A 12079-nucleotide genomic window follows, 5' to 3' on the forward strand; every position below is an offset into this window, starting at 1 on the left:
CAAGATACTTTGTTTTTCTGGGGTATTCCCTCTTATATCATGTATCAAAAATCTGTCCAAGAGTGTCTTCTGATGTTCCCCCTCCTTTTAGTTGAGATCCCTTCTGGTGATGCAGGCAAAGCACTGAGAACGTTGTGAAGACCGAGACAATGTTTTCAAAGCCTGGAGACTTGAAAAACCTATTTTGAGCTATAGCAGATGCTACTGGACATATGGAACAGCTGAGGGGACTTACACCAGGACTATAAGTGTTCTGCAGATCTTTATGTCCCTGACTCAGTGGGTGGGTTTCCTATAGGAACCAAATCCTGGGGAGAAGTGTATATAATGCAAATCACTAATGTTCATGACTTTCCTGTGGAAAATTTGCTACAGGGAATTGGTAATAGCATATCTTTTGTGGAATAGGGCTCATGGTAGCCAAAAAGGGAGCCTAAACAGCAGCCCTGATGTAGGAGGAGGGTCACACTGACCTGTGGCTGCCTTGAGCCTAGAGTTTTTACAGCTCTCTATATAAATTTGAGAATCCCAGGCCAGCATGTAAACTCTTCATTAGTTTATTGGTATTTTTTACTATCTGAAAAACTTTTGTCCTGAAGGAGGTTTGGATTCTGTGCAAACAGTCTGGTCTAGTCAAAAGTAATCCCATGGTCCCCTGTTCTTCATTTGTCTTCTTTGTCATCTGCCTTCCTCTTCCTTCCATCCCCCTCCCTAGCAGTCAGGTTGCACTATTTCATGCTTCATTTCCCAGCAAACTTTGTTCCTCTACAAATTTTTCCAAATTCTAAAGCAGCCCTTCTTCTACCAGCACCACTGGCCTGAGCGCTGCATGAGCCAAGGTAATTGGTGTTGCCTGCAGGGACATTTCATATTCCTCCCATCTCTCCTGGTCCCAGCTTACAGCCAGGTGCTACACAACCATTCTGTCTCCTTCTCACTGCAGTCTTCAGCAAAGGTGCTGCGTGAGGCATGTCCACACACAGGCTTTGCACGCTGCTTTGAATTCAGGTATGTTGCTCACAGATCTCATGCAGCACAAGGAGCTGGAGGAAGATTAGCTTGCCTGTATGCCATGGGGCCTTTCTCTTCATGCTTCAATATGTTTGGCTCAGCTGGCAGTCAAGCTGGACTCTACTATTCAACTGTGTCCACCCCCCAGTGTAGGGAATTTTATTTGCCCGATTCACTGTTGGCTTACTGGCAAAATGTCAGAGCATCACTTGTCTTTCCCTCTCCACTTACTGCAGAAAAGAGAGTGGCACTGATTGTACATGGACATGCCAACTAGTTTTTCCTGGTTTCTTCTCCGGTGCCTCCTGCCATGTAATCCCCAATATGTGTTCCCAGCCTGTCAGAGTGGTGACACTGTCATTGCCAACACATGGTGATCCCTGCTCCCACTGCTGTTCCACAACACAGCAGTTCCATAAGAGCAGCTCTACAATGCCAGCGATGCATCATATGCCATGTACCAAGCTTCAGAGCACTGCAGTGTGTATAACCTTTTGCAGGATTGCATTGCAGGCCTGACTGCTGAACCAAGACACTCCCAGTTTACCTCCTGCTCTGTTCTCCTCAGCTCTTGTTCAGCCCAGTATCCAGTGGCTGTCAAGTTTTTCCTGGTCACAGTCCATCTGTGCAATGGTCCCTATGATTTCACTGAGGACTCTGCAAGGTTGTACGGTCCTACACCACCACACAGCCCTGTGTAAGCTCTTGCTTGTTCTCCCTCTGTTTCTGTGCATGTGTTTTATGAACAGTTATAAAGGCAGCTGGAACAAGTCATAGAATCATAAAACCTTAAGGCTGGGAAAGAACTGATATTGAGTCCAACCTTTGACCAAACACTAACGATTGTTTAAACTTACCTCTCCTGTGTCCTATTGCTTGATTTTAGGGGACCTTAACAAGGGCATATTAATTGCGTCTCAGAACTACATCTGATGATAGTGTGCAATCAAGTCTGTATTTAGTCCATGCCACCAACTCATCAGAACATTTCAGTTGGTAACACCCCACACTGGCTCTAAAGAAGATTTTCACGTACTGTGGAGAGATCCCTGGCCTGGTGTATTTTCAATGATTTTTTTGCTGTATCATTATCAATTTTTTTTTGTTTTGTTGCAGAAAAAAAGGCTCTGATATTGGAAGCGGTGTTCCTTGACATCTTTCCTTACTCACAATATACCTCTTTAGATTTAGCAATTAATTTTTCACCCCATGTTGAAAGACTTGAGGTGAGCAAGACTTGAGGTTCCAGACACAAGTGGAGACGTATTGGTGGAAGAAAGTATGCCTTGAATATAGGCCATCCTGGACTTGTGAGCAGCATTGTCATGGGGGAGGTTGGAAAAGAAGGTGTTGAGAACAAGAGATGGACCTGAAAAAGGAGAAAGAGGCTGAGTGGCTGTGAGAGGAGGAAAAGGAGAGGGTGAACCCTTGGTAAAAGGGAAAAAATTGAAGACAGGCAGATTTCTTGGAGGGGGAGATAAGGGGCTATAGGCTGCCACTCAACTGCTGCATTCATATTGGAGGGCCACAGTCCTCACCCCAGTTCTGTGCTGGAGCTGCAGCCAGCACAGACAGGGTCCTGTAGTCCTCACACACCAGAGTGCAGGGCAGAGGTCTCCAATTTGCTGTGGTTTGACTCAGAGCCAGAATTAGGAGGACAGCAGTCTGACAACCCAGAGCTGTGTTGCGCTGGATCAGTGCTTCAGCTTCAGCCTGGATCAGTGTTAGTCTGAGCATCTTTGATGCATGTTACTGTTCAGTGGAGACTGGTCCCAGGGCTGGGCAGTAATTTTGGCTAGCGCTTGCTCCATATAGGTAGACAATTTTTTTTTCCCTGCTCTATTAATGGTCACTCTAGTGCTGGTTCAAAATTATTTGAATTTACACCCTGGAGCAGATGAATTGTTCCTGTACTTAAATTAGCTGAAGGTCAGCAATCTTGAAACCTCTTCCATGTTACCCTCTCTTCCTCTCCTCCCGTTGGCACTGGCACTCCTCCACAGAAGGAGCAAAGTGCACATGCCATCTCTGTGAAGGAAATCCTGGGTGATTTGGGGGAAGGGCGATGCTGCCTTCTTCCGTAGTGATAAAAGGGAGTGATTTGCAAGTAAAAGAAGAAAGAAGGACAAGAAGAAAAGGAATGTAAGAGTAAAACATAATGTTTCTCTTTACGCAGCCTCTTCACTCAATAACCCCCCACCTCCAAAGGCACTAAGATCTACATGTAAGAAAAAGAAAATGTTGTACATCTCTGCAATGCTGCATTGCCTTGTCAAGGAAGAGCCAGGAAGTTGCTTAGGTAGAGGAAGGTTTTGAGCCACAATGGGGTGAAACACCAGCCTTTCCTTTCCATCCTTAATGTGCTCGACTGCTGGCAAGCACAGCTGTGCTTAGGTGGGAGTGGGAAAAGCAGAGCTGTTGGGGAGAGCTTGTTCAGCTGTGTCCGTGCCAAGGAGTGTGTTTGAACAGAGTCCCCTGGGGCATGAACTGCTGAGCACCAGGCTGGGCCTGGCCAGGAGCAAGTGGCAGAGGCAGAGCTAGATTCCATAACAAGGGATTGGCACGTCAGCCTTGGTGGGTGATACATGCCTGGGGCAGAGGTAAAACTTCACACAGAGCTGAGTTACAGTCTGAGCTCGCTGTTGCCCAGGCACAAACAGGGATGGCAGGAGCCCAGGGGAAGGATGCGGGGGGGGGTTGTGCTGGTAGAGCAGGCCAGAGGGGAAGTTTGCTGGGTCAGCAACTCCTCTGAGCTGGAAGAAATATTTTTCTTGCCCCCTGCCAGCACTTCATGCAGATCCAAAATACAGTTCCCAGAACTGTTCCTACATATGTTAGCAAGAAGGCAACTGTCTGCATATTTTGCTGCAAGAAAGTATGGCAACTGATGCGGCACTGAGCGGTGAGCCTGAGGTAGTGGATGTCCTGAAGGGAATGCTGTGCAGTACAGTGCTGAGGGGCTTAATCTGCCGACTGCCAGGAAGAAGGTTATGCTTCCTGTCTCTGAGGAAGCTTGCAGACACGACCCAGGACTGGAAACAGGCAGAGTGCCAGCTGCAGGGCTGGGGTCATGCAGTGCAGTGCCCTTCGTTACAGCGTCCTCGTTGCCGGAACAGCAAGCTGGGAAAACTACAGTTCCCATCACCCTTTTGTGCATGAACTTGCGAAACTACAGTTCCCAGAACCTTTTACTGAGCCAGGGAGGATGTCTGTGGAAATAAATGCCGACGATTTTTGCATAACACCCTGCACCTCCGGAGTTCTGACCGGCCCATGGTCTGTGAAAACGGGAACAGGGGAAAAGCCAGGGAGTGTTAGCTCTGCGGAGCTGTCGCTTTGCCCACGCAGTGATATCCTCCAGCGCCGAGCAACCTTCCTCCTCTCAGGACTCCCTTGGTAGTCACAGGGAAGATCCTGGTCCCCGGGAAAAACGGCTGCTGCGGAGGGAGAGGCAGATAAACTACAGATCCCGGCATTCTCTGACAGGCAGCACCTGCGGCAGTCCCTGCACGCCGTGGGGGAGGTGGGGGTGAGGATGAGGATGGAGGGCAGGGAGGAGATGCAGGACGCTGTGGGGCTACGCTGCACTTGGGACATTCCGCCACCCGCTGGCACCCAGGCCAAGTGGGTGAGGCTCAATGTGGGGGGCACCGTCTTCCTCACCACCAGGCAGACCCTGTGTCGGGAGCAGAAATCTTTCCTGTGTCGTTTGTGCCAGGGCGAGGAGCTGCAGTCGGACCGGGTAAGGCAGCTGGGTTGCCTCCCGCACCGTGCCCCACCGAGCTTGGGGAGGGCTGGAGGGATGCAGGGACGGAGCCAGACCCCGGCAGCTGCAGGAGCAACTGAGTGAGAAATCCCTGCTTTTTCTCCCTCCCTCCCGGAAAGGATTTCCCCATGTCAGATTCCACCTTGTTGTAGCCTGGCACCTGTCTTTCCGAGCTGGGGAAAAGGGAGGCCATCTCCTCTCTGCTCCTGCTCTCCTTCCTCTTTGTCACCCCACATCCTGGGTTTACTTCCCAGCTGTGTCTGCCTGACTCAGCCTTGTTCCTGTAAGGGGATCTCTGCTCTCTCGCACCAGGCCGGGATGCACAGTTGCACAAAGAGACTGAGGCCTATTTTTTGGGCTTTTTCAGCTGGATTGATTCATGCTGAGGTGGGCATGCTGAGCAGACCAATACATGAGTTAAAGTGCAAGCTGCACTGACGTGGCTAGGGACTCTCAGGGACCCATGGTTTCCAAAGAATCTTAGAAATAGTGGACCTTTTTGCTTTGGTTTGTATTTTCTTGTATTCTAGGGCATTTTACAGTTGGTTACAGTTTTCCTTGGGTTTTTTTCTCCTTGTGATCTATATCTGTTGCTAGGATGAAACTGGTGCATACCTAATAGATCGGGACCCCACTTACTTTGGACCGATTCTGAATTTCCTCCGTCATGGGAAACTGGTCCTGGATAAAGATATGGCTGAAGAGGGTGAGTTGTGGAACTCCGAAAGATCCCACTTACCATAGTCAGGAAAAATAGGACTTGTGGTCAACCTTGTTGTCTCTTGTTCTCATTTTGGATGTTGATGTGGGGGGATTTCAGAGAGCTATCCCTGCAGAGCATGATGATGTCTCCTTTACTAAAGGGGTTTGGAGTGCGTGAGGAAGGCATCCTTGCAGGTGTTGTGGCATCACAACTGTCCAGCAGAGATGTCACCAAGACAGAAGTAGGCAAGATCTCAGAGCCTCAATAAGCCATTTTTTACTCGTTCCTGATCTACTTTTAACCAGGCTCTATGACTGAGTTTTCTATTAATGTCTGTTTCTAATTAGGAATGAAAGCTCAGGAGACCAAACAAAACCAAGCTCATCTCTTCTACTGACTGTAATAAAGACCAACATTAATCAGTGATGTGCACTGTATTCTGCTTGTGCTCTCATGGGTTGTGGACTGCAGAAATTCCAGCGGAGCAAGTCAGACAAACCAGTCCCTCACCTGAGGTTGATAGTGGGTCTAATAGGATGACTTGGTGACATCACAGTGTTACCAGACAGCAGTCCACAGTGCCTTGTTATTTTTTGGATGTTAGGGTCTAATAAGGAGCCAATTCCAAACACAGATTGTGCTGTCCAGCCCTTACCAAGCACAGTTTCTGCATGGTCATTAGTCTTCTTGCCTTTCTTATACATTTTTACCTAAAGCAAGGAAAGTTTTCTTCAGAATAGTCTTACCAGTTATAATTCCAAAAGTATACCCAACTAAGGGTACAGGATTGTAATAAGCACAATTTTGAGGTGTTTCCTACTTGACATTTCTTGTAATCCTGAGGTCAGACAGAGTTCATCCGCAGGTTTTAATATCAAATTGAAATGTAAACAGGACTCCAGTTCATTTGCATTACCTTTTTTTTATCTTGCTGCAAACACTCAGGCTGGTGTAAAATGAACCCATTAGACAATTCATTGCTGAATGAGAGACACAGAAGAAGTCTGAGTGTGTCAGGTAGTGAAGGATCAATCTCCCCATGTATATTTTCTTTGTACTGCCCTGGGGACACGTGAGTGTTTGCTTCCAACCACCTTTCCCTCACTGACTTTCTGGAAACCACCTCCCTTTTCCTGAAGGCCTGTTAGCAAACAGGTGAGTCTCAAGAGAGGTGATGGATGCAAGCACCACCAAAAAGAAAAAACACCACCAGAGAAAAAAACTAAAACCATTTCTGTTTACCTGTTTTAAGTTGAAGCACAGAGAAGAGAGCCAAATATCATATAAAATCATATGGGGCTGCAACTCCAAGTGGCCCAGGAGGTAAGTTAGGCTTTTCTAGGGTCTTTTGGTGACTTGTCAGTACTGCAAGTACTGCCTTAATGAGAGAGTCTGAGCAAGGTCATACAAATGGTCATTGAGAGAGACTGGAGCGTACAGTTGTTCTCCTTGGCCAGGTATCTGGGAAAGGTATTAGCAGTCCTCAGCACAAGCCTTCACTGGCAATGCCTGTTTCTGTAGTAGCAGGCAGCATAAGGAAGTTGGGGTGAGCATTAGAAACAAGAGGCAGAGGGCCAAGTTTCAATCCTCTGCAGTAAGGGTTTCAAGCCTGTTAAAAAGGAAGGCAGTAATATAATTTCTCCCTATGGACCTTGTGAAGTTCAGAATTGATCTTTTGCAAGTCAAAAAATAAAGATGGGCTGCTAACTTTTCTGTCTTTGTGGTCCTTCTGTCTGTCTTTCTCAGGGATCCTTGAAGAAGCTGAGTTCTATAACATTGGTCCTTTGATCCGAATAATCAAGGATCGAATGGAGGAGAAGGACTACACAGTAACACAGGTATGGCAAGATAGAGTGGGATGGGGAAAGCAGGGGGTGTAAAAATGGGGAGAGATGAGTCAAGAGTGAGAGAAGACTTGAGAGAAGCAGCAAGGAACGGAAGGAAGCAACTAATTAGAGATTATGTGCTAATCCCTATGCAGCAAAATCTTGCAGGGGACAAGCTACCACCAATTTAGTTACAATAAACAAGCTGCAGTCTTGCTTTGCATCCCAGAATTAATGCTGGATGTAGCCTCTGAAACTAAGTGAGCTCCTCTAGCTTTTGGAAGAAGGCGGCTGGTTGCTGTGTGATATAGAGGAATGTTTGTGAGGAGAGCAAATGTGTCATGGAGAGGAGGGCTGGTGTGGGGACTCCTGGGAGTGTAATCACAATGAAGGGCATGGAAATACCTGTAGAGAAACCTGGAGGAAATAGGAGAAGAGATGGCTGTGAAAGAGTTAAATGCAGACAAGGAATCAATCCTGTGGCACAATCACACCCTGTCTTGGCCAGGAACCTTTGAAAATCTTTCTTGGAGGAAGGATTGTCTGCTATCTCACTTTTCATCTTGTCTGCCTCAGGTTGTAAGCCTCCAGCAGCAAAGTCACTTTGTGCTGCAAAGCCCCATCAGCATTTGTTGCATTTGCAAAAATGATTTTGTACTTACAAGTGCATACTCCCCATCAACAGAGGGCAGTATCTTCTGGGGACAATGCAGGAAGCACTCAGCTCAGTCCCTGCTCTTCAGAAGAGATACTTCTCTTACCTCCAGTGACAGCACAGGAGAAAGCTGGATTGTGGTTTCTGCTCCTCTTTCACCTGGGGCATGGGGGAGAGGACAGATCAGTCAAGGAGGGGTATTACCACTTCATTCTGCAGGAGGGGAACAGCTTTTAGCATGTGACTATTGTCAGTGTGCTCTGCAATTTTGCTCTCAGGTGCCTCCTAAGCATGTCTACCGTGTGCTGCAGTGCCAGGAAGAGGAGCTCACTCAGATGGTTTCCACTATGTCAGATGGATGGCGCTTTGAGCAGGTATGGATAAGGCAGAGCAGGGGGGGAAGGAGTTGTCTTCTGGGGAAAAGATCATGGATACCATACAGTTGCCAAGCAAGATTCCTTCCCTCTCTGAGAATACTGGGTAAGTCATTGCTTGAGCCATCATGCTCAATCAATGACTCTTTCTTGCCCTTTCTAGAGGTTTAGAGGATACTGTGTGAGACCAGCCCATTTTGCATCCTGGCTGACTTCTCTCCTGGTTCTCTGTGTTGTCTCCTCCTCCTTAGTTATGAGGCCTTTCCAACAGGATTATGGATTGGACTGTGCCGCATGGTGGGCTTTCTGCCTTGCTCCCCAGGTGGAGTGGGTGTTTCCAGGAAAATGGGCTTGTGATTCTTGCTCTCATCTTTTCTAGCTTGTGAACATTGGCTCATCCTATAATTATGGGAATGAGGATCAGACAGAATTCCTGTGTGTGGTCTCCAAGGAGTTGTACAACTCCCCCAATGGCCTGAGCTCTGAGCCCAGCCACAAAGCCAAGGTGAGATTAACTTTGCTATGGCCCTGCTCCCATTGCCTATGAGATCCTTTGCTCTTTGCTCCTTCTCTCTTTTCACTCTCCCTTGAGACAGTGGGGCACCTGAGTGGTGAAATACAGGGGCCTGTCCTGGTGTTCAGCACCGTGGCATTACACCCATTGCCCAAAAGGAGGAGTGTGTGTGTTGGAGGGGTGTTGTGTGGCTGTGTGTGGTAAATGGCTTTAGCAAGTCACCTTGGCACCTCTCATGCTACTCTAACATCCCCCTCATGCCTCCTCATGCCCATTCTGTCTGTGTCACTGCCTATAGGGTATTATTTCCCTGAAGGTTTTGCAGCATTCTCTTTCCTTTTTGAGTCTCAGCCTGAGGGGCAGATATCTCCTGCTCCCCTTTTGAGGGAAGGGCAGAAACATGTGGCAGTGCATGACATTCTGTAGACACCCAGGATGCAGCAAGGAACACTAGCAACTGATGGCAGTTGTTGGACAGTGGGGTCACAGCACTTGTAAGTGGGTTAGATACCCTGATGTGATACTCCAGAAAAAAACAAGCCTCTCTGTTCCCTGACCTAGAATTGTCTTGGCCATGGGGAAAGGTCCCTTTTTATTCCAGTGTTATGACAATTGCTTTGTTCCGTTGTGTGTCAGAAAGAACTGCCATGGCTCGTCTTGCAAGTATTTCCACTCTTTCTTCCTTTTGTCCCACATGCTGGGCCACAGAACACAGAGGAGGACCTGGAGGAGGAAGAGCAGGAGGTGGAGGAGGAGGCAGAGGCAGAAGCAGAAGCAGAGGAGAAAGGTGCAGCAAATCCCTGAGGAAAATGATAAAAATAACCCCCCAGGCATAAACTCGTCCACCTTTCTGGTGAGAGCTCACAGCTAGCAGCAGGGAAGGACTAGAACAGGTGTGGGGTGTGGGGGCTGTCCTCTCCAGGAGTTAGAGTCTCTCTGGAGATAAAGCTGATAGGGGAGAGCTGTTACCATGGCTGCTGCTTTGTATTTTTAACTGTTTGGTTTATCTACGGTTTTATTTTTATTTGCAGACTGTCCATCTATTCGGGATTGTGCTAAACTCTCTTCCTGCGGACCCTCCCTCCTGCTCCCTTCCGTGTCCATCCCAGCACTGTCATCTACCTCCCACATTGCCCCACTCGCCAGCCTCCAGCATCCTTCCCTCTGCTCTCTTTGTCCCTCAGGGCTCAGAGTGGTCTCTGCCCAGGGCCCTGTTTCTCTCTGCTCCTCACTTTTCCTCCTCTGCAGGTATGTTACCTGTCTGCACTCCCAGCTCCTGGCAGCCTGAGCTCTGCATGAGTGACTCACTTCCCACTTGTGGGTATGGCCTTGGTTTGTAGAGCTTGGGGAGGGGAAGGAGGGAGGTGTGAGGTTGACTCATCCCTAAGGTGGCTTTACATATTCTGATCCTATGCGTGCCTTTACCTGCCAAGCAGATCCTATGGCTGTGGACCAGAGGCTCTGGCAGCAGAAAGGAGAGTGCAGCTGGGAGAGGGGTGGAAATGAATGCAAAGCAGGCAGGGGTGGTTCGGGGAAGGGGTGGAATTTTGCCACGTGTCTGTGTGACATGCATGCCAGATCGCTTCTCCAGTCTGCCGTCCGCAGCTCCTTCGCCTGCCAGCCCGGGCGGCTTGCAGAAGGCAGCCTGTTATTTTTCCTTCCTTGGGCTTTTCCCCCACTGGCTCTGCCAGGGTGAGAGTGCAGCGGGAAAGGTGGCAAAAGCAGAGCAGAAGCAGCTGGTCCCCACTGCAGATGTTCTCACAGCTGTGTGCAAAATGAGCCTCTCTGCTCTGTCTCCTGCTTAGGAAGGCTGGCTGGCCGACATGCGTGGGGCTGGGTATGGAAAGTGTTAGAAGGGGGATTCCTCTCCATACTGCAAAACTGTGATGCTCTTGTTAGACTGGAGATGTTCAGTGTCACTCTCCACTGGTCCTGATTGAGAGCACTTGTTAGCTGGCTGACAGTTCTCTCTCCCTCTATTTGAAAGCCTCCTTGTCTGTGACTGTGGGACCTGAGTGTTATTATCTTAAGACTCAGTGTATGTCAATCACATGGACCTTTTCTTCCTTCTGTTCTGTTTTCCCACACTCATTTCTTTTTCTTCTGTTTGTCTTTCCTCTGTCATTTCCCCTTTTCTGTTTCTCACTCTCCCCTCCATGCTCAATTGCTTTTTTTCCCTACCATTGATTGTGTTTCTCTTTCTCTCTCCTCCTCTAGCTGTTACAAGCCAGAGATCTGAGGATGTGATCTGAACACTCCACTCCAGCCTTTTCATTTTTTGTTTATATCTTTATTTTTGTACTGCAGTGTATGGCAGCCCCTTGTCCCACAGTGATGCCCCCGGCCCCCTTCACTCTTCATATGCAGCCATTTTTTTTACAAACTCACCTCGGAGGCTGAGCTTCCAGCCCTGGAGGAGGGCAGATGCTCCATAGAGCTCCTGAGCTGCTGTAGGAGCGGGAGCCCACATCCCCCTCCTATGCCTGGCAGTTTGGCTTTCCTTAATGTCACAGTGGCCCCTGGTGGGGACATAGCGATCAGCCACTGCAGCCTGCGGTCCCTTCCTGAGCACCCTGGATGCAATTGCGGACCGAGGTGGTGGCAGCTGTGGAAAGACCAGCCCTTGCCCTTTCACTGTTGCTGGCAACTGGTGTGGACTTGTGGCCTGGGGACAAATGCAGAGCCACCATCCTTTTCTGGGCCGCCTGTATCGCTCGGAGGTGTCCCTGTGCTGGGTATCACGTTCCTTGGTGCCTCCCTCCCTGTCCCCCAAAGCAGCTCTGTGCCAGCAGTGTGAGGAGGAGAATGATGTGCTGCCTGGGTACCAGGAACATGCTGGTACCTGGTGTTGTGTCAGCCAGCACCAAGCAGATCCCAGTTTTGGGGAGCGGGGTGTTTGCTTCACTGCTGTGTCTGAAGACTCCTGAATAAAATTCACAGTCTGTTCCTCCTTGCCGCCTCTCATTTTAAGTGGCAAGAATTCATTCCTTCTGTAAGGGGGTGGGAGTTGGAGTTTGGATTCATCACCTGGAGCCACCAGAAGCTGCTTGTGCTGTGCCTGTCTTCTGGGGGCTGGAGGTGCTTCCCACTATGTCTGTGCTGCTGCATACCCAGTGCAGGCAGCTGGGCTCCAGAGCAGGTTTGCTTATTGGTATCTGCAGCCCTAAATCATAACAGTAAGTGAGGACCACCTGTCTAGTGAACTTATTGGTCCCAGGGACATCTGATGT

The 12079-nt window shown here is 48.8% G+C and overlaps 1 protein-coding gene across 10 annotated transcripts; it reads left to right on the top strand.

The window, feature by feature from the left end:
- The first annotated feature begins 3822 nt into the window (after positions 1-3822).
- On the top strand, positions 3823-11799 carry KCTD17 (potassium channel tetramerization domain containing 17). 10 transcript variants are annotated; one of them, XM_068191164.1, is made up of 8 exons: positions 3828-4753; positions 5375-5483; positions 7227-7318; positions 8240-8335; positions 8715-8840; positions 9558-9636; positions 9881-10170; positions 11067-11799. In XM_068191164.1, exons 1-7 carry the CDS (start codon positions 4547-4549, stop codon positions 10135-10137), a joined length of 966 nt encoding a protein of 321 aa, XP_068047265.1. In that variant the 5' UTR covers positions 3828-4546; the 3' UTR covers positions 10138-10170; positions 11067-11799. The 10 variants fall into 10 exon arrangements, 9 of the variants coding, with proteins under 9 accessions (XP_068047267.1, XP_068047265.1, XP_068047266.1 ...); XM_068191165.1 differs by having other exon boundaries at positions 3918-4753; positions 9881-10097; XR_010999400.1 differs by having other exon boundaries at positions 3951-4753; positions 9558-9702; positions 10098-10170.
- Positions 11800-12079: the final 280 nt, after the last annotated feature.

Source organism: Anomalospiza imberbis, chromosome 5 (genome assembly GCF_031753505.1).
Source record: "Anomalospiza imberbis isolate Cuckoo-Finch-1a 21T00152 chromosome 5, ASM3175350v1, whole genome shotgun sequence".
NCBI classification, from domain to species: Eukaryota; Metazoa; Chordata; class Aves; order Passeriformes; family Viduidae; genus Anomalospiza; species Anomalospiza imberbis.